Source organism: Lepidochelys kempii, chromosome 4 (genome assembly GCF_965140285.1).
Source record: "Lepidochelys kempii isolate rLepKem1 chromosome 4, rLepKem1.hap1, whole genome shotgun sequence".
Classification (NCBI taxonomy): domain Eukaryota; kingdom Metazoa; phylum Chordata; order Testudines; family Cheloniidae; genus Lepidochelys; species Lepidochelys kempii.
Window position 1 is genome coordinate 13237340 of NC_136383.1, and position 24440 is coordinate 13261779.

General features: G+C 49.3%; 1 protein-coding gene across 4 annotated transcripts in view; it reads left to right on the forward strand.

Moving 5' to 3' along the window:
- The window catches only part of SHROOM3 (shroom family member 3), a 164047-nt gene that overhangs the window by 130896 nt on the left and 8711 nt on the right, over positions 1 to 24440 (forward strand). For 3 of the 4 annotated variants that reach the window (XM_073340435.2, XM_078852428.1, XM_073340436.1), the window contains 6 exons: positions 433 to 3751; positions 7443 to 7519; positions 12685 to 13599; positions 15306 to 15797; positions 17135 to 17285; positions 23818 to 24090. In XM_073340435.2, coding sequence (XP_073196536.1) covers positions 433 to 3751; positions 7443 to 7519; positions 12685 to 13599; positions 15306 to 15797; positions 17135 to 17285; positions 23818 to 24090 — 5227 coding nt within the window. The remainder of the gene's footprint in view (positions 1 to 432; positions 3752 to 7442; positions 7520 to 12684; positions 13600 to 15305; positions 15798 to 17134; positions 17286 to 23817; positions 24091 to 24440) is intronic. The other variant, XM_073340432.2, reaches the window with a different exon arrangement.

The following is a 24440-nucleotide window of genomic DNA, read 5'->3' on the forward strand; positions in this document are numbered from 1 at the left end:
TAGCCTTCAACTCCATAAAAAGAAAAAAAGGGAGAGATTCAATTCCTCCCCCCAAGAAGCTGTTCCTACTCCCTTGCTCTTTCCCTCTCTGGCATCTGCGTTTATTTTTATTTTTTAAATGCTTTGGATGGGTTTGATGGGTGCGGCAGATCTTCCCTGGCTCCAAAGTTTGCACCGTGCTTCCGCCTTTATTCCCTGTCCTCCCCGCCCCCCCCCCCCCCCAGTGATAAATAGGAGACATGTGTTGCAATGTCAAGCAATTTCTCTTAGTAAACCAAGATGACTGCAGACAGCAAACAGAGTCAGGCCCAAATATGGGTTTTCGTCTGTTCTTCTAAAAACTAAACATCTTGCCTCTGAGCTCGTTTATAAGCCAAAGCATGTCTCTCTCGCTAACAGTCTATTTTTCCCTTCTCTCTCTCTCTCCTCTAGTTCCTCGACGAGTGATCTCTCTGGCTATGACCATGGCTATCTGAGGAGAAGCCCTGACCAGTACAGCTCGTGGGGTAGCATGGAGACCTTGGACCAATCTCCTTCTGGATATCACCCTGGCCACCTTTCGCCAGCCAAGTCCACCAACGGCATCGACCAGCTTGCCCAACTCCACAGCAAGAGGGACTCCGCCTACAGCTCCTTCTCCACTAACTCCAGCATCCCCGAGTGCCCAGCACCTTCCTTCTGCAAGGAGCGCTCCTTCTCCATGGACAACGTGCACTCCCGAGGCAGCCCACAGGAAGGGATGAGGCAGGCTGACATCAGGTACGTCAAGACGGTCTACGACGCCCAGCGAGGGGTCTCTGAGGAGTACGAAGTGAACTCCTCCGCGCTGCGTCCAAGCGGTGAGGGGCGGACGCAGACAGAAGGCCGTGGCTACAGCAGGCTGCATGGTCACAGCCGATACAGCGGAGTCCCCTTCTGGGGCCAGCAAAGGAGGAGCTCCTCCGACAGTGAGGGTCAGCACCCGAAGGGGCCCCCCATGCCACCAACTCGCAGTGACAGCTATGCGGCAATAAGGCACCACGAGAGGCCCAGCTCCTGGTCCAGCCTTGATCAACATAGACCATGTCGAGCTCAGCCGAAAGGGGCCTGGCCTCCATCATCTGGCACTGCCTCCCTGGGGCAGGGACAGCTGCTGAAACCCATGTTTGTGGAAGGGCAGCTGCATACCGTGGTGGAGAAGAGCCCTGAGAGCAGCCCCACAGTGAAACCGAAGCAGAGCTATTCCCAGGCAGCACAGCCTGGACAGCCTTTGCTTCCTACTGGCGTCTACCCTGTACCTTCCCCCGAACCACACTTTGCCCAGGTGCCCCAGCCTTCGGCAAGCAATAATGGGATGCTTTATCCAGCTCTGGCCAAAGAGAGTGGATATGCTCCACCTCTTCCAGCCTCGTATGAGAAGGCCCCGGTCTGCAGGCATTCTGGTGTCGATGAGAATGGAAACCAAAGTGTTACAAGCAGATCGGCCGTCTTCTATCGGCCGGACCACGGGCCACCGGCTGCAGAGAAAAAGCAGGAAGCAAAATTCGCTCAGTACAAACCTCACAGTACATCAGGCCCTGACGTCCATTCAACCCCTTCCCAAAAGGACAAGTCAGGCTCCCTTTATGTGGCATCACATGGCATCCGAGAGAGCACAAGCAACACCCCGCACTCCAACCACAATTCACAGCAACTGCAGGCCCGCTCGAGGGATGCCAATGAAAGCAAAGCTCTATATCAGCCCAAGGAGTACTGGGCGGCTGAGTTGCAGGAGGACAAAAATGCTAATCTACAGAAAAGTGAGAGAGACCCCACCAGCCAGAATCAATGGTGTTACGGTAAAGGCAAGCAGCTTGGCTTTTCATCCTTGCAGAACAGCCTAGAGAGCACCAGAAGGCAAAATAGTTTGGAGCTAAAGGAGACGCAACAATGTGAGGGCTATTCTGATGCCAAACTGTCTTTCACAAATCGCAATAATAAAGCAGAGAAGGATCGAAGAGAGCAAGGGTGTGGCCAATGGAACAATTTGGACAGACAAGCCTTCAGACGGCATGAGGATGACGTCACCAGTATGGCCCCATTCCACAATGCAGAGCCAAAGTACGAGGAGCCCTCTTCTCTGCTGCACCCAAAGGCCTCCGATTTCAGCAGGAGCTGGCTAAGCTCCAGCAGCACCCAAAGCATCCAGCCTGGGAAACTGGAATCCAGCAAATCCCACTGTTCTGTGCTGGAGAAGGTCAGCAAGATCGAGCAACGCGAGCAAGGCAGTCAAAGGCCCCAGAGCATAGGTGTGCCCAGCTTTGGACATAATTATGGGCCAAATAGGCCAAGCCAATCATCCGGCGCTAGGTGCTCTCTTAACAGCACGGAGGACGTACGAAACAAGACAAACTCCCAAGAGCATGGCCAGCCATCCGGTGAACCGTGCAGGCTACCCAGCACGACTGGCTGTGAGACGCCACCCTGTGTGCAGCCGGTGAGCAGGAACGGGAGTGCGAAGCCTGAGGCCGTTGACTGGCATCCTGTGGAGCAGCAGATGGTGGCAGCAGCAAATCAGGCGCAACAGAGTGAGTACTATGGTCTGACAAGGAGCAAAAGCACGTTCCAGCTGATGTGCGAGCCAGAGAAGGAAATCCTGTGGAGGGATAACGTCCAAGACGCTCCTGGAACACAGATGGACACCTCGTTCAGCAGAAACTACAGAAACAGCATTAAAGACGCTCAGTCCAAGGTCCTACGAGCCACATCGTTCAGGCGCAAAGACCTCGACATCGGCCCACCCTTTGGGAGCAAACCCAAGAGGAGTGCACAGAGGCCGGCCTCAGCCCACGTTGGGATGAGGACAACCACAACATCCCCTCACATCCCCAAGGAGAGGCACAGCGTCACTCCTACGCAGAACAGTGTCCCTCTCCTGGAGTACACTGAGAAGGAGAGCCACGCTAGGCTGTCACAGCCCATGGCCCGCATTGGGGGCAGGAAGCGGCTGACAGCCGAGCAGAAGAAGAGGTCCTACTCCGAGCCAGAGAAAATAAATGAAGTGGGTATCTCAGACCACGAGCCCTCGCCCTTCTCCTTCCAGAAGAAAGGCCTCCATTTCATCTTCCCAGAAAACACTGTGGCTGACCGGCGCAAGATCTTTGAGCGAGAGAACAAAGCTCGCTCCACCATCAATCTCTCCAAGCCGGAGCTGAAGCAGCTCCAACAGAACGCACTAGCAGACTACATCGAACGCAAAACGGGGAAGCGGCCTTCTCACGATGCTGGGGTCCTGAGAGAGCACTCACAAAGCTCCTACCTGCAAGCCAGTGGCCTGGACAGCCAGAGCCTCTCCTCTGCCTCCAGCATGAATTCTCTCCAGGATCAGAAGCTTTACCGCCGGAGACAGTCACTAGAGCAGGTATCTAGAACAGGCCGGGTCTCCTGTACCCTTCCCCCGGGGCTGACGGGCTGCTTTGATCTCAATGGGTTTGAGCAAAAGAAAGGGCACCCGGACGGAAGCAGCAGTTCCTTTGCAAGCCAGTTTAAAATGGACAGACGCCGAGATTATAGAGCCAAACCGGAGCTTCTGAAAAGCACTCAGGCAGGTCAGCATGGCTCACATGACCAACTGCTCTACAGGATGGAAGAGCAGGCCTTTGAAAAGGCCTCATTGCCTGGGAAATCTGGGAAATCTGTGTCTGCAGAAGACTTGCTCGATAGATCTGGTATCCAGTCAGTCACGGTGCATGTGCGCTCCAGGTCGTCTCCCACAGCCGACAAGAAACACCGGGTAAGTACATTGTCCAACTGATATTCGCAGGCAAGAAGTCTCTGTGGGCTGTGGGTGTTATGATGCTAGCCTGACATTCAGTTATCCATACACACAATGTGGTTAAATGTGTACTGCGATATAGATCATATGGTCTGTTTAAATTATCCTGGTGCAGTTTGAAATGCCGGCTGGCTGGATAGCACACGCCTTCTGTATTTCTCTTCCCCTGTTTTGTTAACACTAGGGAGATTTGCTCGGGGAAAGGATGTTTGTGTAAATGCTTTTAAGAGTACATCTGCTCCTGCTGCATATTCCTCATCTGAAATCCTAGGTCTAGAGGCTTGGCTGCAGCTCAGAAGCACGGTGCACAACTCTGAAAAGGGGTGTACAAAGGTGTCCTTAAGCTCCCCCAATCCTGGAGCTGCAGTGCAGCAGGCCATTTCCCTGGCATAAATTAGAGCAGGCTAGGGGCACCAATGACCCCCAAAGGCCATTACAACAGCTGGGGTGCAGGGAAGCCCAACCATGCGCCCCTTTTCCCCAGCCATGCCCTCACTGCTGCCTGCAGGGAGGGGTATGCCTTAGGAGCCATTAAATTACCTCCACAACCCTGGAGGATCCCCCTGCTGTCCAAATGCGGAGGAGAAACCAGGCCAATATTTTCTACATCCAGTTGGTTGTTGTGAAAATCATGATGCTGTCACAAGTGGGTGGGAGGGTTGAGTGACTCTAGTGGCAACAAATGAAGCAAGTGAACTTCAGAGATAGCAAGATCCTGGGCCAGCTCCTCAGCTGGTGTAAATCAGTATAACTCCATTGACATCACGGCAATGAGTGGAGCTGGGCTGATTCGTCCCATCGTTTTCATATAGGGTCCCTTCGTTGGAAAGAGAGAGAGCGGGAGATGGAGCAAAAACACAGCATGAAAGCTCGATAGGCAGAATTCTTTCTAAAAATGTTTCCTAGCTGCCCATGTAGGCCCGGGGTTTACGGTATAGCTCCACTCAACAAGAACATGTAGATCTGGAACCGCTGCCACTGTAAAAAAATTATCCAGTTGCGATATTCTAGTGTTTAGTAGAATAAATTAAATAAGGATTGAATAAGTTAGTAAATGGAGTGCTCTGCTGAGTAAGAGCCCCTCTGAAATGCACCAAGAATGGGAGCCTGTCCTTCCTAAACCCATCGTACACTTCGCTTTAAATCTCCCACCTTGAAATGCATCAGTCCTTTCGCTGCTTTCTAAATGGAGAGCATAAAAACCAGCACCTAAATATCAAATGGCTAAAACACCTTACCTAGCTAGTGCTCACATCCCATCGTTTTTTCCCCACTCTGGACGATGGACCCATCTACATAACATTACTACAACTGCTGTCAATTGTGAAACATTTCATATTCAATAAGAGGACATATCCTTAAGAAAGAGTTATTGTGAAAGCCAAGAAGCAAAGCCCATTCTGACTCCTGGTGCATTTCAGAGCAGGAACAAAAATAACCAGAATTCCAGATGAGAAAGTACAGATAGAAAATATCCACCCCCCCCCCACCCAAAGGTACTTTACGATGGCAGTCTGGAAACCAGACTGTTTCCAGTTGGTTCCAAGCTCCTGTTTACCAAGCCTGTTGTCTCTGTCAGAGGCACAAATTGTGAGCATCCTGAGACCTTTTATTATTATTTTCCCTGTTGGCTTGTTTTTGCTTTTTTCCCCATGCATGCATTAGTGAGATTGAAGGTGCCAAATGGTGTGAACTGAGGAACTGACGCTGGGAAGAAGATAACAACTGTGCAGATACTCTAACGGACCCCAGTTCAGGAAATCACTTAAGCACGTGCTTAAATCCAGCAACAAGGGTAACCCTTTCAAACGTGTCCTAAATGATTTAGGACCCAAAGTCCTACTTTTCAAAAGTGCTTTAGGCTTTTGACTTTTGAAAATAGGACTTAGGGCCCTAAAGCAATTAGGCACTATTGAAAATTTTACTCTTAGACCCTGATTCAGGAAAGCATCTTTATGTTTAACTTCAAGCACATAGTTAAAACTCCACTAGGACTTAAGTTATGCATCTGTTTTCATGAATAGGGATGTTGTTCAGAATTGGGGCTAGAGTCCACAGTACAGAACCAAAAATGTTAAAGTGTGTGTGAAGAGGGGAATACGTAGGTGTTTTTTTTTAACCAGCTCAGCTCCTCTGTGGAAAACATTCATTCCCATTTTATAAGCAGACTTAGCTCATTGTATGCTATTCAGGGCTTTGCTTACGGTATATGCTGTTCTCTTCATGCTGAATATGAATCCCAGCACAGTGTCACTGTAGGAATTTGTTTAAAGATGTGAGGAAATCGATAGCCGTGTGGAATTATTAGCCCTCAGTCTGCAGAGCACAGTCTCTGTCTTCCTCTCTCTGCTCTTTTGACTTGTCTCAGCCCACCTATCTTTCAGCTCCCCAACTTCTAAATCAAGATCAGCAGAAACCCTACCCCTCCCATGCTCAACAATGGAAAGAGAGCAAACAAAACCTGGGAAAAATTGGAATGAAGGGCCCTACACTGAAAACCTCATCAGAAAAGTTAGGGAGGAAAGATTGAGTCTTGAAATGAATGCTCAGCATTTACCATCCTGTCAGGTAATAGACTTAAATCCTATGGGGGAAGCAGTCGGAACCAGATTTCCAAAAGAACTCGGGGCCAGATTTTTCAGTGTTCAACACTGGTTTTGCAAATGTCCACAGCACCCAGCAACTCCCATAGAGACAAGTGACTAGCCTTTCAAAAGAGCAGAGCAGCCAACCTGCTGAGGCCCTTTGAAATGCAGCCATTTATTTTGGTGTCTAAATGGGAGTCTTTGAAGATCTGGCTGTGGGCGCATGATCAGAAATGGGCTCCGAAAGGACGGAGAGACTCGTTACAGTACAGCAGTGGTGATGAGCTGGCTATGGCACGTTATGCTAGGCTTGGGCGGAGCTCTGGTGAGGAAGAGCTACGTGATGGCTTGGTGTTCAAGGAGAAGGGATTGTGCTGCGACAAGGCACCGTTACCCTGGCCAGCTGAACACCACTGCAGTACTGACAATTAGCTTCCACTTAGGAAGTCACAGGCCTCATCCGGTTCCCATTTAAGCCACCTGGGGCAAAACTTGCGTTGATTGTAATGGGAGCAAGATCTGTGCTGTGCTCACACGGGCTGTCCTGCCAATCAGAGGAAGGGCGTGAGGGAAAATGGCAGCCTCAGAATCACAGTATGGTTGAAGGCTCTTTCAGTCTCTGGGCAATATTCAACTCTGGCTTCCACTGAGGTAAGTCTGGCCACAGAAAACCACCACAGTCTCCCCTTCCTTGGGTGACCAGCAGGAAAAGGAGCGGTGTTGGCCGGGGAAGTGAGGGCAATGGCTGATTCATGGCATCTCCACAGCAGCCTTCACTGGGGGGCAGCTCTGAAGGGAACGTAGGCCCCCATCCTTCTGTAAAACCTCTTAGGGAGGGTGGTGGTAGAATTGCTGCCAAGCAGGCCTCCGTGTGTCAGCAAGGGTGAATCCATTTGGTTTAGCGAGCACCTCAGAAGTTCCCTGGTGGCATAGTTTTACTCTAACCACTAGACCACACTCCTGCTCTTTACTTCCCAGTGTAAATGACACACAGAGTGCTCTTGTGTTAAGAAGCTTCAGCCGTTTTCAACTTGCTGCTCACTCTGCTCCTTTTTGTGTTCCAGGACTTGCTGAGAGGGGAAAGTAATGAATTTGGCCACTTGGTGAAAAATCCTTCTTACGTGGTTGGTGCAGGAGATGGGTAGGTTTATATTTATGTCTCTTCTCCAGTTGCTGGTGCTAACCCCTTTGTTGTTGGCAGCAACTGTAATATGTCGTTGATTTAAATGAATGGGATATTAGGAGCTGGACAAACCATATGCTGTGGGTGCACTGGGAGACCGCATTTTGGTTGTCATACGTGATACACCTGGCAGAGTTAGAGGGGCTAAGCTGCTGTTAGCTCTTGTTTTTCAGCATAGAAATTAGTTAAAGGTAAAACCTTCTCTCCGATCTCCTCTCCCCGATGCACATTTCTGTAGCATGGTCTATCCTAGTTTAGTATGCAGAAGTCCTGTTGACTTAAAAATAACACTTCTCTCTGACAATGTTTGACCGGCTATTGTTAAATGTCACATCTTAAATTCCTGGGTCTCTGTAAATCTCTACAGCCACAACTGAGAGAAACTGGAGAAAAATTACCCTAATGTGCCTGTATGTTTATTTGGCCCTGATCCAGCAGGGTACCTAATCTTAGCACATGAACATTCCCATTGGTGGGCAGGTGGTTAGGTATCTTGCTGGGGTGGGGGCTTTGCAGTGAGACGGTTTCCTTGTTTTCCCTGTACAGTCAGGGTCTTTCACTCAGTATAGGGAGAGGGACACATTTAAATGTGATTGTAAAGCCCACAAACTAGGTCGGGGGCACAGGGGCATGCATAGTACCTGACACTGCTAAGTAACAGGCTTTTTGATACTGACCAGATTTCAAGGTGGTCAGTTTTATATATTTGTTTCAATTTAAATATTAAAAAGACTCCTATGCAAAGCTCTAGACACCGAGACACATGTGATCACAACAAAACCCAGGCAGTATTAAGATAATTATTCAAAAGGGAATTCTGCTCTCCGGCCACCTACAAAAAAGATACTTTCCACCCTTTCATCACTTTGGGAATCACATCCCCAGCCATCTCCCAAATCGCCTTCGAATGGCATCGGGGCAACAATGCAGTGAGTGCTGGAAATGCAATCCAGGTGGATAAGACAGGGTAAGTCAGAGACAGGATATTGGATTAGATGGTTCTGATCCAGTCTCACGACTCCTATGCTCCTTAGAGATTTGTAGTGTAAACCACAGAAGAGAATTTTGTCCTACATCACCACCATTTTGGAATATTTTAAAACATGCAGTTTTCCTACAGGATTTGAACAGTGTTTGCAGTGCTCATTAGAGGATGACACAGCTGGCTCTTATTCTTAAACTCTTCCTGCCCTCTCCATTTTTTTTACCTTCAGTGTTTCATAATTCTTCGCTATATTGTAACTTCCATCATTTCCAAGCAGCTTTCTAAGTAACTGAATTTAACACCAGGTCTGAAAGTGAGCCAAGAGGGGCAGGAAAGGGGTTATTATGTTATGTGTTTTCCTGCCAAGAGCAGCATTCCTGGATTGCTTTACTATCTTCACATCTTTGTGACGTTTCTACTGCATCCGCAACACGTGTGTTGTATTAGCATATTTTCCAGTGGAATGTAAAGTGCCCTGCACTTAATGGTCAGGATTCTTTGGATAGATAAAACATGGAGTGCAGGGACCAAATACACCCCTGAAACTCCATTGACTCTGGGGAGTTACATGCCCACTCACCCCAGCCCTGCACTGGGCCCATGTCACGTTGTGTACGTGGGTTTTGTGTTGGTGCCATTCATGTGCTTGAAAAAAACATGGATGGATCACTCAGTGGTGACACTTTTTTGCTCATGTGTCGCCTGGCGACTCCACAAAGGATCCTCTGTGGGTGGTTTTGTCCCACTGTGACATGTAGGCTGACCAGATAGCAAGTGTGAAAAATTGGGGCACTTTTTTGGGAGGGAGGAGGGACATAGTTAGAATCATAGAATATCAGGGTTGGAAGGGACCTCAGGAGGTCATCTAGTCCAACCCCCTGCTCAAAGCAGGACCAATCCCCAATTAAATCATCCCAGCCAGGGCTTTGTCAAGCCTGACCTTAAAAACTTCTAAGGAAGGAGATTCTACCACCTCCCTAGGTAACGCATTCTAGTGTTTCACCACCCTCCTAGTGAAAAAGTTTTTCCTAATATCCAACCTAAACCTCCCCCACTGCAACTTGAGACCATTACTCCTTGTCCTGTCCTCTTCTACCACTGAGAATAGTCTAGAACCATCCTCTTTGGAACCACCTCTCAGGTAGTTGAAAGTAGCTATCAAATCCCCCCTCATTCTTCTCTTCTGCAGACTAAACAATCCCAGTTCCCTCAGCCTCTCCTCATAAGTCCAGACATCTAATCATTTTTGTTGCCCTTCGCTGGACTCTCTCCAATTTATCCACATCCTTCTTGTAGTGCAGGGCCCAAAACTGGACACAGTACTCCAGATGAGGCCTCACCAATGTCAAATAGAGGGGAACGATCACGTCCCTTGATCTGCTCGCTATGCCCCTACTTATACATCCCAAAATGCCATTGGCCTTCTTGGCAACAAGGGCACACTGTTGACTCATATCCAGCTTCTCGTCCACTGTCACCCCTAGGTCCTTTTCCGCAGAACTGCTGCCTAAGCCATTCGGTTCCTAGTCTGTAGCGGTGCATTGGGTTCTTCCGTCCTAAGTGCAGGACCCTGCACTTATCCTTGTTGAACCTCATCAGATTTCTTTTGGCCCAATCCTCCAATTTGTCTAGGTCCCTCTGTATCCTATCCCTACCTGCCACTGTATCTACCGCTCCTCCTAGTTAAGTATCATCTGCAAATTTGCTGATAGTGCAATCCACACCATCCTCCAGATCATTTATGAAGATATTGAACAAAACCGGCCCCAGGACCGACCCTTGGGGCACTCCACTTGATACTGGCTGCCATCCAGACATGGAGCCATTGATCACTACCCGTTGAGCCCGACAATCTAGCCAACTTTCTACCCACCTTATAGTGCGTATATAGGACAAAGTCCCTAATATTGGGACGGTCCTGATCATATTGGGACCTCTGGTCACCGTGGTAACCTGCTAACACAGATATGAGCAGTGTCAGCTGTGAGTGTTAATATCAGAACCCAAATGTTTTGAGTCTGACCCTACACCGTTAAGTGAGTGGGAGTTTTGCCTTTGACTTCAGTGGGAACAGGGCTGGACCCTTCCCAGATTTAAAAAGCCCACTTAGGGCAGATTGTGATCCCCTTTTACTCACATCAGTGAATTCACATGAGGAGGACCCCTGAAGTCAATAGGACTACCTGTGCCAGATTGTACTTGCCAGGGACCAGTGTGACCCCTGGTGTAAGTTAGAGCAGCCCCAATGGCTGCGCTACCTTATGACAGCCTCCCTATGGCTGCTAATAGATTGTTCCCCAGCCCAGACTAGCTAAGCTCTGAGTGCTATAGCTTCTCCCCATCACATCCTCAATACCCTCTCCCAGCTCTGCCCCCAGTGCACCCCTTATGCCGAGGGCTGCAAAGGGAGCAATATAGGGTCACGTATGCCAGACCTGTGCAGCTCCTATGCTAGTGGAATTCTCCCCGAGTTCCAACATCTGTGTTGTTAGTGCAGTATGTGTAACTGATGTGGCTTTACCAGTCTGAGGATCAGCAAATGTTACTACAGTGTGACAGGCCTCTAAACTGGAGAACTACCATCCGGTTCTTGTGACAAACACTGAGTGGCTCAAAGATCGCACATTGCTACTGTCCAAGAACCACAGACAGCCCCGTCTTCCCAGGCATGAGCTGCCAAATTCTGTTCTCAGTTACACCAATGTAAATCCAGAGTAACCCCCAGGCTTTCATGGTGTTATTGCTGGTGTGCACCAGCATAACTGAAAGCAACTTTTGGCTCCAAATCTCAAACAGCACCTGCAACAGATCATTTCAATAGTGCAGTCTTTAACTATTTACAAATATAAGGGCAATACTATAGGATTTTTTTCTACAGCCTCATGCATGCTTGGAATATCTTGTATGTATTATCATTAATTTTGTTTTTGAGCTAAATACCTGCTCAGGCTTATGAGTTTTATATGATGTTCTAAGTGGGGCTTTCACTTTCAAGACAAGTGCTGTATTTCTGATTCATCTGAGAACATCCTTAAAAGTGGTGTGAACAATTTAGTCTGTTGCCCATTCAGATTGGTAGCTCACTGGGGCAAAGTACTTGTCTTTGTATTGTCTGCAAAGTGCCTGGAACCCATCTGGCACTAGGTAAAAAAACCAAAAACACCCCAACCCTACATTAAGAGAACGTTGATGTTGCAAAGTGGAGCACTCAAAAGTTAGGAAATGTCAAAATTAAGTTTGCCTCTGCAACCTTACTTGGGCCCTCCTTGTGTGTATGCGTTACAATACATCTAATAACAGTTTTGCATGAATAGTACATAATATGCTATTTTTCCAGAGGACCTCACAGTTCTAAGAATTTTTTAAGATGGCTAAAACAATGTATTTCTCTCTAGCCTCATTCTTGGAAGCATTTTAGCTGAAATGTTCCAAAAAAAAAAAAAAAAGCAGCCTGAAGCAGACACCCAGCATGGGACATTTCAGCCCACACAGATTAAATTTGGCAAAATTATAAGCAACCAAAAACAGGGTCTTTAATAAGAAGTGTCTCTAGGAGTCACTACATGCACTGCCGATAATAAATCAAGATGCTAACTGGAGTTAAATAACTAGTGCATTGGACCTAGGTTGTCCCTGTATAGATAGCTGTGTTGCTTAGGTCTTGCATGATTAGCTATGTTGCCTGCATTGTTAGCTACAGTTCCTGCTGTTTTCTGTAAGTTGGATCGAACTTCATGACTCTCATGCCCACAGAAATATATTTCTCCTACAGTCCTCAAACCAGATTATTCACCCTGTTACACATCACCCTTTGGGGGGAAAAAACCTATTAATAGATTAGTTGTAATTTTTATTTCTCTAGGTCCTTATATGGTGCCCAGTCCATCACCATAATATCTGTGTGCCTACTCTGAGTGGACCAGAATTAACTGCTGGTTTCACCAGTGCAATCCCACTGAAATCAGCTTTAACTGGAGGCAGAAATTGGCAGCATGCCTCTGGTATTAAGGTCTAATGTGAGTTCTTAGCTTTTTAAAGGGGTACATGTGAGTTCTTAGCTTTTTAAAGGGGTTCTTAGCTTTTTAAAGGGTTCCTTGAATGAAAATGGTAGATTTATCTTAGTTATATCTTGTCTTAGGTCCTACAGCAGTAAGAAAAGAAGCCACCCTGAAAAGCCAACAATCCCAAATTATCGTCCCCATCCTCCTGGCAATGACCTCACAAGCTCGTCCACTCTGATTGAGAGCCACCAGGCCTCAGAATCCCCTAAGCAAATCAGCAGGACTCAAAGGTGTGTCTCATCGCCAACAGACTTGAAGAATCATTCTTCCGAACCTAAGCAGGGAGCCAGACCCTTGCTTCTTAACCGTATTCCTTCTGGACCTGGTCAGTCCCAATCTACCGCTGCTCATTCCACCCAGACTCCCTCAGATCTGCAGGCTGCTGGGGACGACCTGGCAATGAGGCAACGTACCAAACTAGACACGGTCCCCACTGAAGGCAATGATAAGGGTCAGGCACGGCCTCTGTACCATAATGACAGCTCCCCTGAGGACTCAGCCGAAGAAGCAATGCAGAGAAAGGCCATGCTTACTCAGAGACTCCTCCCATCCAAAGTGAAATGGGCTCATTCGGTCAATGATGACAGCTTCCCAAAGGGCTCGGTGTCTTCTCAGGTGTCTGGGCAAAAGTTCTTTCAAAGATGGCAGAGCCTACCGATACAAAGCAGCACTTCTTCCGATCCGGAGACTCCTCCTCCCTCTGGGAAGATCTCTCTGCGGATCTCCGAGTCAGGCCTTCAGCTGACTCCCCCACCGGGCCTGCTGGAAGAGGGAGACGATGAGGTGTTTATCAAGGACTCGCAGCCTGGTGCTGTAGGGACTGCATTTAAACCCTTACCCCCTCCGCCACCACCACCTCCTCTTCCTGAGTGGAGCCCCAGCGCTTTCACAAGCGACGCAGAGGTATTTCCACCTCCTCCTCCGGCTGCATTTGAAGCAGGTGGGATAACAGGAGACAAATCCACAAGGCTTGTAGAAGAGACCAAAATAAGGTAAGGGAGAGCTGTAATGCCCTGGTGTCTTCCCGGGCCAGCTTTAGTCTTTGTAGGGCCATAAGGGGTAAGATATGCCGGGCCCAATCCATCTGGGATGGAGCACCCCCCCCCACACACACACACTGCATACCCATGGGACCCATTCACAGCCACTAGCTGAGCGGAAAGGCTTCTAGGGAGTGTACGCTCACAGCAAGGAAAGCAGGGAAGTTGGACAAAGTCTCTGTCACCAGAACTTGCTCGCTTCTGGCTCTGTGGGCGGACAGAGAAGGATCAGTGACACTAAGAAAGAAGGGGGTGTCACAGAATGCTGAGACTGTGGTCTGTGCTATACGGGGGACGGGGCAGACGAAATGGTCCCCTCTGGTTTTCAAGCTCTATGGCACCTACACGGCAATAAAAAACCCGCGACACCTACTGCTCCTTGTGGGGCTCGGGCTGCAGGGCTAAAAAAGCGATGTTGACACTCAAGCTCAGGCTGGAGCCTGGGGTCTTGAGACCCACCCCCGTCATGGGATTTCAGAGCCCAGGCTCCAGTGTCAAATCCGAATGTTTACCCTGCTATTTTTAGCCCTGCAGCCCGAGATCTGTGAGCCTGAGTCAGTACCCAAAGTTGGCAAGTCCATTACTGTCGGTGGCACTGGCAGGGCAAGGAGATCCCTGGTTAAATGGGCCCTATGCAGCTGCATAGGTCTCATAAACCTATGGCTATCACTGAGGCCTGTAACTAACAGAATATCCTGGGCTTGATTCTCCTCTCAGTTACAGCACAAGGACATTACGCCTTATTTATTGCTGTGTGAGAGGAGAATCAGTCCTGGGGTTCTGACGTGCTGCGGTGGGTGCTCTCCATTCCACTTGTCAGGGGGACCTCCCAGGTTTTGAGGGGGATGATCCCACATGAAACCTAGACTTGCAGGATCAAAGTGTCTCCGAATATATCACAGAGCCTGCGCAAAATGATCCTGTCACAACATGGTGACTGGGTGTCAAGAGGTGGTTATGCAAATATCGCAGCTCCTGAGTGCAATTAGTTTATCCCGCCAGAGTCACTTGTAAAGCAGGCCGTGGGCTGGTGTAAATCAGAGCAGCTTCATGGACTTCAAAGTTATACCAGCTGAGGATCGGGCCCATCCCAACTTTATTAGCAGGGCTGTGGCAGTGAGTTGTTAAGGAACCTTTGGTGTCAGTGTGAAAAGGACAGCTAGGATTTGAATTGTTCAGGCTTATTCTCGTTCCCAGCTTGAGAATGTCAAGCTGATTGACTTCCTTGTGGGGCTGACAAACCTGATCTCCGACCGCTTGCTAGGAGGGTGGCTGCTGTCGTTTTAGCTCCCCCAGCAAGGATCAGCTTGTTATGTGTCACTGGGAGTGAGCACAACAGTTGCCCCACATTGTCCAACACAAGAAGTTTGTAACTCACTCATTCAGTCTTTACTGGAATAAGGAAGCAACTGTGCTTCGGAGTCGTGGGGATCATTTACTTCTGGTGCCACTAGCTTCTTAGAGTGGGTTTTTCTAGGTACAAACAATTAGCAAGAGGCAGTCTCTGCCCCAAAGAGCTTACAGTTCAAATAGACCAGAGAACGTGTAGTGGAAAGGGAAATGTGATCTACTATTCACCTCTCTTGCTTGTGCCGTACCTTCACTCTCCAAAAGGAGTCCTTCACCCCATGTTTGTCATAGAATTTTTCTGTCCACAGCAGCTTTGGCAGGTTTCCCAGGAGTCTGGTTGACAGGGGAAAGCCGGGGTTGAGCTCCAACAGCAGGGAAACCAGCTGGGCCGCTTCACCACCTGTTGGGAACACTGAGTCACTGCACCAGTCACCTGCTGCTCAAGGGGAGTGGCCGAACTCTGAGAAGCAGAATGCAGAGCAACTTGGAGGCAACCTGAAAGAGCCAGAGGCCCAGGGGAAGGATTCGGAAAATGGTGGCCTCAGCCCCGGGACTCAGGGCACAGCTATTCAAGTGAAGAAGAAGACCCCAGAGGATATTAAGTCAGAGGCCCTAGCCAAGGAGATCGTCCATAGGGATAAGTCTCTAGCAGATATCCTGGATCCAGACTCCAGAATGAAGACAACCATGGACTTAATGGAAGGGATCTTTCCCAATGGAACCAGCTTGCTGAAAGATAGCAACATGAAAAGGAAGATGATGCAAAAGAAAGCCAGCAGGACGGTGCCTGAGGATGACAGGTGAGCCCGGTTCATTTCAGGGTTTAGCTGATATATAAGAAGTGCTCTTAGCCTGCTCGCTTGTATGGAAGAGTGCAGGCTGAATTCCTCCTGCCAGTGAGGCTGGAGCACTAGTTTGCTTTCAGTCCCCATACACTGGGATTAGCAAATCATTCTGTAAACGGGATTCCTACAGTCTTGGCTGTGCATAGCCATTGACTTCGGGACCTTCTCTCCTCTAAGCTCCAGGACACTAAGACCAGTAGAGAATATGGTGCTGAGTTTGGCATAGACACATGGGGAGGGAGAGGTGGCTTCACTCCACCCCCTTGTTGGCTAATCTCTGCAATGACGTTTCTCGTGTTTTTGGAAACTGAGATCCATGCTACGCCTCCAAACCAGGGAGAAAGGGCCTAATTCTGATCTCTCACACGCGGGTAACCAGGAGTAACTCCATTGAACCCAATGGAGTTACCTCCATGTAAAAGTGGTGGGAGAACAGAATCGGGACCAAATCATTGGGAAGGCAGATAGATAGTTTATGAGAGGCAATATTTTTTGGGGGGGGGGAGCCTGGGGGAATCGCTTATGAAAAATACTACTGTGTGCTGCAAAATTTACCCAAAACTTTGAAGAATGCCTAACGTAAGACAGGTTTCAGAGGAGCAGCCGTGTTAGTCTGTATCCGCAAAAAGAACAGGAGGACTTGTGGCACCTTAGAGACTCACCCATTTATTTGAGCATGAGCTTTCGTGAGCTACAGCTCGCTTCATTGGCACGCATCCGAGGAAGTGAGCTGTAGCTCACGAAAGCTCATGCTCAAATAAATGGGTGAGTCTCTAAGGTGCCACAAGTCCTCCTTTTCTTTTAACATTAGACAAAGAGTCCTGTGGCACCTTATAGACAAGTCTATAAGGTGCCACAGGACTCTTTGCCGCTTTTACAGATCCAGACTAACGTGGCTACCCCCTCTGATACTTCGAGTAAGACAGAGGGCCAAATACAACAGCTGGAGAAGCCCTGCTGTAATAAATTATAACTGGATTATGCTGGATAAGATATTCAATTAAATTGACTTCAGTGGCGCTATACCAGTTTAGACTAGCTGAGGATCCGGCCCCAGTGTTTAGACAAGTTGTTAGCAGACAACCAAACATCAGTGCGATTGTGCTGGCTTTCCCAGTGTGGAAGGATTTGAAAATAGGCTGACATGCACCATCTACTGGTGGGAAGTGGCAGTCTCCTTTACAGACCCTATTAATAGACTATCCTAGCTGATACCCTGACATTTCTCTATTCCCTTATCTAAACTAAAGCCCTCTCTGCATCTGTTGTGCGTCTTTTTCACTGTGGTATAGAAGAGAAGAAAAGGAAGTTGCTGTAACTTTGGTCACCTGCACTGCTTACTATAACATGTCGGCCCCCAAAGCAGAGCTGCTGAATAAAATCAGAGACTTGCCAAAAGATGTGGACAAGGAAGAGGAACAGCTGGACATCAATGAGAAGAAGGTAAATTCACAGCGTGGGTTTCTGTTGGTCTGCGTGTGCTGCTGCGGGGAGAGAGAGCTGGGGGGGAGGGGTCCTCTTTCCCTGCCGTAGCCCCTCAGCACCCTTCTGCACCCCAAACTCCTCATCCCCAGCCCCACCCCAGAGCCCACACCCCCAGCCAACCTCACCCTCTGCACCCAACCCTCTGCCCCAGCCCTGATCCCCTGTTCCCTGGCCCCACTCCAGGGGTCATATTCAGCAGTGCGATCAGGCCCAGCCATGGCCAGGGTGGCCCTAGCTGCGGCCGGAGTGGTTTGGACCCAGGCTCAGCCACGATCAGGCCCCTGCTGGGGTGGCACAGCCAGAATGGTCTGGAACCCAGCCGCTGCCAGATCGGGCCCAGCCGCAGCTGTATCAGGCCCAGCTGCAGCCGGGGCGACCCAGCCCAGCCCCAGGCTTGGCCAGGCAGCGCAGACCCAGCTGCAACCAGGGTGGCGCAGCCAGAGTGGCTTGGACCCAGCCGGGGAGTGGCCCTCCCCCAGCCAGGACCTGCTGGGGCCGGGGGAGGGGAGCCTATCCTGCAGGCCCCAGAGCTGCCACGGCAGGGAGAGGCACCTCTCCCTCCAGCCCAGGTGCTGCTGCGGGGAGAGAGAGTTGGGGGGAGTCCTCTTTCCCCACCGTAGCCCCTCAGCACCCTCCTGCACCCCAAACTTCTCATCCCCAGCCCCACCCTAGAGCCCACACCCCCCAGCCAACCTCACCCTCTGCACCCAACCCTCTGCCCCAGCCCTGATCCCCTGTTCCCTGGCCCCACTCCAGGGCCCACATCCACAGCCGGAGCCCTCACCCCCTGCACCCAGCCCTCTGCTCCAGCCCTGAGCCCGCTCCCACACTCCGAACCCCTCGGCCCCACCCCCACCACATGAATTTTGTTTTGTGCACCAGTATGAAGTCACACATTACTTCCATATTGGTGCATATAACAAAATTAATTCCGCACATGGAAAAAATTAGAGGGAACACTGGTTCCAACTTGTGTGAATTTTGGCTTTCCTAGTGTCAGCTTGAGGTTCACCCCAGTTGTTCTAGGTGCCATACGGTCTTTATTACAAGAGAGTCCCTGCCCCAAAGAGCTTACAGAAGGTGGGAGAGGAAACAGAAAGGTAGTGACTTGCCCAACCAAGGTCACAGCTCAGGTCAGTGGCAGAGGCAGGAACAGAACCCAGGTCCTGTGATGCCCAGCCCAGTGCCTTGGGCTCTCTCTTGCTCCACTCTGTTGCTGAGGCTCTTGATGTCAGTTCCTAGAACTCAGTTCTGGCAGGGCTGGTGGCAGGGCTCCTAGGTTGCCAGGGGAATTCTCACCTTTGTGACCCACTGAAGATGGACACTGCAAAGCTCGCAAATCCCTGGAGGCAGGTTGTTGCTGGAGAGAACCCACACATATTTCTATGTTCTTTTCCCCCCAAGTCAAAAACAAATCACTGCTGTAACTTGACAGCACACTGTGTCTCACTGGACAGGATAACATAACAGTATTTTTATTCCTTCAGTATGATAGGTTAGTTTGAACAGGCTGAAATATACAAAGAGTTGCACAAGTACCCTGTGTTGTAAACACGTGTATATACTTTGCGCACTGAGCTCACACGTTGCTTGATCTAGTGTCTAGGACACTGGACTGGGAATCTGGCAACCTGGGTCTTAGACCCAGTGTGGCAACTGGCCTGTTGTGTGAGCTTGGCTGAATCCCTTCACCACTCAATGCTAGTTTCCCTTCTGTGTCTGCTCCCAGCCATTGTCTGTCTTGTCTATTGTGATTGTAAACTCCTTGGGCCAGGGTCTGTCTCTTATTATGTGTATGTACAAGGCCTAGATAGAAGGGGAACCCAATCTCATTTGGGCCATCTTGGTGCACCCGGAATGCAAATAATTAAAGATAGAATTGGGAAGCTCCATTTCATAGGACATTTAAAATAAACTTCAGCAATGTGCTAGAAAATGTTCTGTAGGGAGCAATCCAACCCTGGCAGTGGAATATAGCTAAGGTAACAGGCCTTGTCTCGTTTCTATGATTCTGCAGAGATGCAGGATAATAACTGCATACTGAATAAATGATTTGACAACGCGCAAGTGATCACAAACATTTAGCTTGTGCCTTCTGCCCCACTTAACACCTGGTTTAAATAACTAGCCTAGTCCACAGTTTGTAGCGCACTTCACTTTAAATCTACTAGTTACAGACAGTCCAAGATTTGCAGCATTGGATTAATCCTTTGAGTGCTGTTGAACATAGCTAACGCCCATCCGCCCGTATCAACAAAAAGACAAGAAGGATAAGGGGTTGAGCTAATGATTCAGATGCATGTAGTGAAGGATTGACAAGCCAGCAAGTAGGTGCAAGCCTGCCAGAAGGGGACAAGTCCCAAGAATCAAAGGTTACATTTGCGTGGGAAAACAGAAATGGATCTGAGTGATTAGCGAGATTGCTTTGGCATGTTTGCTGGGTGTCTGTGTGAAGTAACATTTGCATAGGTATTATGAGGGGAGGCAGCTACTCCAAGAGGTCATTTGGGTAAAGCAAGCACATTTCCATTGTAAATATGCAAAGGACTGTGTGAGCTGGCATTTGGAAGGGCAGGGGAGTCACTGATTAATGAATACAAAGCAAGTGCTTTCAGGTCCACTTCAGACTCCTAGGCATTCCAGGACAAAGCTCTGATTAAAAGGTATGTTTGCTCCCTGCCTCCACCCCCACCACCTGACACTGTCCTGGTACAAGGGGCTCAAGGACAGGGACTATACACAGACAACATTCTGAATGACCGGTCACGGTTCTCCGGCAAAACTTGCAGATCACCAGTGAGTAGCACCAATGCAGCGCGCTCTGGGCCTCATCCAAAGCTCGTGGAAGTCACTGGAAATGCTCCCATTGGGCTTTAGACCAGGCCCTTTGAGTGGCTCTGTGGCATTTTCCCATTTGCCACTGTAATAATTCAGCTGCCTTCTTTGCTCCTTTGGCTACCGACGCCCTTGCCCCCAGTTTCCCAGGCCCATGAATTCTAGCTGGGTCACTACAATAGCACCTGGCAAAAGACAAGGGACCTCAGTTCTGTTCTCCCGGACGCCGGTGTGAATCCGGAGTGCAGCCCCTGCAGCCACTGGAGCTACCCAGGAGCAAGTGAGCCGAGGCTCAGGACAAACGCTTCGGCACAGGGAGGTTCTGCCACCCAGCCCAGTTTCAGAGGATGAGCCTGTATTCAGCTGATGATGTCCTGCGTTCCAGCCACACAGCTGAGGGTTTCACATTGCCCAATAGCGAGGGCCCATCTGTAGCATTCAGTAGAAACATATTCTTTCCTACTGAGGAGCAAACTGGGCCTGCAGTCAGAAGTATTAGTGCCAGGAGGTGCTGTTTGGTGTTTGCTTGGCTGTTGTGTGTATGGGGGGGGGGGTCGGAGTAGCAAAGGATTCTTGATCACATGTAGTGAGACCAGTGTGGTCCTCTTATGTGTTTAGAATGACTGGATCCTCAGCTACAGCCAAGGAGCACAAAGATGCTCTTTTCACTCCCACGATCCTGGGGCTGCTCTGTGCCTCTTGGCTCTCTAGCATGGATTGCAACAGCCTGAAGGCTGCTCTAAACTACATCAACTGCCAAAGGCAACAAGGGGTCGTTAGGGCAGGGGTTCCCAAACTGTGGGCTGCAGCCTAAAGGTGGGCCACGACACAGTCCCGGGTGGTCAGCCATTACTGGAGTTTGGGAGGGGCATGGGGAATGTTGCCCCCACCAAATTGTATTTGTTGGCGGAGTGCTGCTGGAGATGGCCTGTGCCTAGGGCTGGGAGAGGGCAAAGCAGTGCTGCCAGATGGAGGGCAAGGAGAAGGCGGTGGCTCCCAGGGTGGCTGGAGGAGGCTGGAAGGTTCACGGCTGTTTCTGCTCTGAGTTGCCGCACCCCAGGATCAATGAGTGTCAGGCTCTCTGGAGTATTGGTCCCATGGCTCCCCCAGGTACCGGGACTCGGTGGTGCTACTCGGTTTCCACCTGGACAATGCCATGATGGGGACCGTCAAGGAAACAGCTGGGCCTCTTCCTGGCAGCGGCAGCCCTCAAGTCCTTTCCTCATTCCCAGGCAGGGGGTGTCTGTGAGGCACCCCAAGGTGCTGGGTGTTTGACTGAGGCCAGGCTGCAGGTGACAAGCTCAGGGCACTCAGCAGGCTGCTGATGCTGGGGGTGTTGGCAGGGGCTGGCTGTGGCACCTGCCTGGCCCCTTCGCCTTGCACTGGCCCTGGTTCCTGCTGAGGTGAGGGGCAGCTCACGCCCGGTGATGCCCCTCTCCCTGACGGACTCATGTTAATAGTGGGCTGCAGTGCCCATTGCAGCTGCACCAGTGGGACTCGGGAAAAAAATTGGGAACCCTGCACTAGGGCATAGGAATTCCCAAGCCACGCCCCTTTTCCATGGCCACACTCCCTGCACTGGCTGCAACAGAGGTTGGTGTAGGAGCAGCTATGGTGGCTCCAGTAATCCCCCTGAGGATCTGCCTGCACAGGGAAGGCTGAATTCACTGAGATTAGAGCCGCTTTGCAAGGGGAGAGCATTGCAAAGAGACCAAAGCACAACCCAGGATCAGAGCCATTCTTATGATGTGTTTGTATTCCAGTAGTTCTGAGGTCCCAGTCACAGCTGGGCCCCATTGGACTGCACAAACACATGGGAAGATACAGTCCCTACCCTGATGAGCTTACAGTGTAATGCTAATGAATCAGGAGCTGAGGCTATAATTTCTCTTCCCCCTTCCAAAAAACATTGTGCATTAGTACCCAACAGCCAGTCATCTTCCCCTTGGGGATTCCCAGCTATAAAATGAAATGACTTAGCTGTGCCCCATCACTGTGAACCTGGGCAGCTGAAATCTATGGTTAAGAGTATTTGTTCACATTTCACTGACCCTCGGCCCTGCCACAGAAATGCTAATGGACTCCGCAATCAGAAAACTAACTGCTGGTGACAGCTCTAGACTCCCAACAGATCTGTGAATCATGCAGCCATCTGGTGGTAACCGGCTAAACGATACTGTATTCTTTAGATAGAGGGAAGCTTGCTTTGAAAACTACCTCTAATGGGCATCTCCTTGCTTTAAAAGACCACTTCCAAGCATCCCCAGAGTTTCCACTACAGTTTGTTTGACTGTAGTGAAAGATCCACTTTATTTGAAGCACAGAGTCTGCCTACATGAAACTACCGGCACTTCTGATAGAAAGAGGGTTGTTCCTTGAAACGTTTCAATACCCCAGGGACTTACTCTTTGGAATGAGACCTCATATTGTACCCTGTAGCCTCTGTGTGCAATGCATATTCAACTAGCGATAATGATATATTATTACTCCATAGGAAGCTGAAAGCAAAAGCAGAACACATGGTGTTCCAACGGCTCCTGATGCACACTCTGCTGGGGCTAACTGCTCAGTGAAAGCAGAACCGTAGCAGTACCAGCCTCATACCAGGGAATACATGTACTTATTGCTTTCCTCCAAACCCTAATCGGAATCAGGCACTCCAGGACATGCACAGCATGGCTGCCCTTCAGGGTGATTTTCCCACTGGCTGTGCAACAGCTGCAGGGGTTTTCACAAAATGAGCTTTGACTCTCCTTAGCTGGTAAAGCTACATGCTGGTTTGTTTCTCTTTGCTGAGGGCCACTTCAGCCCAGGCAGTGGGTTCTGCCAAGGGAGAAATGCCACGGCTCTGGCTGAAGCTGAAATTGAAAGTGGCACTTGCACCTGATGCTGAGGTTTCTACGTACTTCAGAGCCCCAAGCTTCAAGCACTTTATAGTACAGTCTAAGAGGACAAAAATAGGAGGGAAAAACATAACAAGTTTTTTTTCTCTTTTCCCTCAAGGCTTTTTGAGCCAGCATGCACTATGCAGCTAACAACTTCCAGCCCTGGCATTTGTTACACCGTAACAACCCTGGCCAGAGTCTTGGTTAATTAGTCACGTTTGCTCCCTTTTTTTCAATCAATTTTTAAAATAATGTTTATTTGAACAAAGGACAGTGCAAAAAGTAACATGCAAACAAGAATCCTGAAGGTGTGGGAGTGTGATATAGGCCCAGATTTTTAAAGGTACTTAAGTGCCTAACTCCCATTGATTTCAATATATACAGTCTTATAAAGCACTCTTCATCCGGAGATCTCAAAGCGCTTTACAAAGGAAGGGAAGTTTCAATATTCCCTTTCAGGTATATCAAGTGGTGCATCAAGGCGTGGCACCAAAAATCTTGCCCAATCATTACAAAAGCAGGTTACGATTTGGGCTACTAGGCAAGTAAAGCGGTACCCTAATATCATTTGGCCAACAGCTCAAACCTTCTCCCATTGAGTTTCACTGTCTCCTCCATTTCCTCTTCTCTCTCCAGCTCATCCCGCTGTGATCATTGTCAGCATTTGCTGAATTTTCATTCTAATGGGACCAGGGCCATGTTTTCATATGGTCACACAGACAGCACAGCATACCCTATAAAGACTAGTAATAATATTTCCCTCCTACCAGGCTGAGCTCATCACGAGTTTGTCCCACAAACTGGAGATCTTGCAGGAAGCTAAGGAGAGCCTGCTAGAAGACATCAAGATGAATAATGCCCTGGGAGAGGAGGTGGAGGTGTTGATCAGCGAGTTATGCAAGCCCAACGAGTTTGACAAATACAAGATGTTCATAGGCGACCTGGATAAAGTGGTGAACCTCTTGCTCTCCCTCTCAGGGCGTCTGGCCCGGGTGGAGAACGTTTTGAGCAGCCTAGGTGAAGATGTGAATACTGAAGAGTGGGTATGTCTCTTTTTGTAAACTTTAGAATGTTGGTGATTTTCAGAGCGCTGAACAAATGGGTGATTAGAAGAACACACACATATAGGCTGGGACTTTCAAACGGGCTTCAAGGAATTAGGTGCGTCAACGGGAACCGGGCCTCTAAGTCTCTTAGGAACCTTTGAAACTCCCAGCCATATATAGGATTGTAGCCTCCAAAGTGGAGCCAACAGTTGAGCCTGTTCCCTGGGTATAAAAAACACGATTCTGGCCCCACGAATCTTGGCTGATATTTTGTACAAATGACTCTCGCCCTGTGCATCTTGGCAATGTAAAAAAAGCATTTGTTTTGACTGGTCTTACCATCAGCT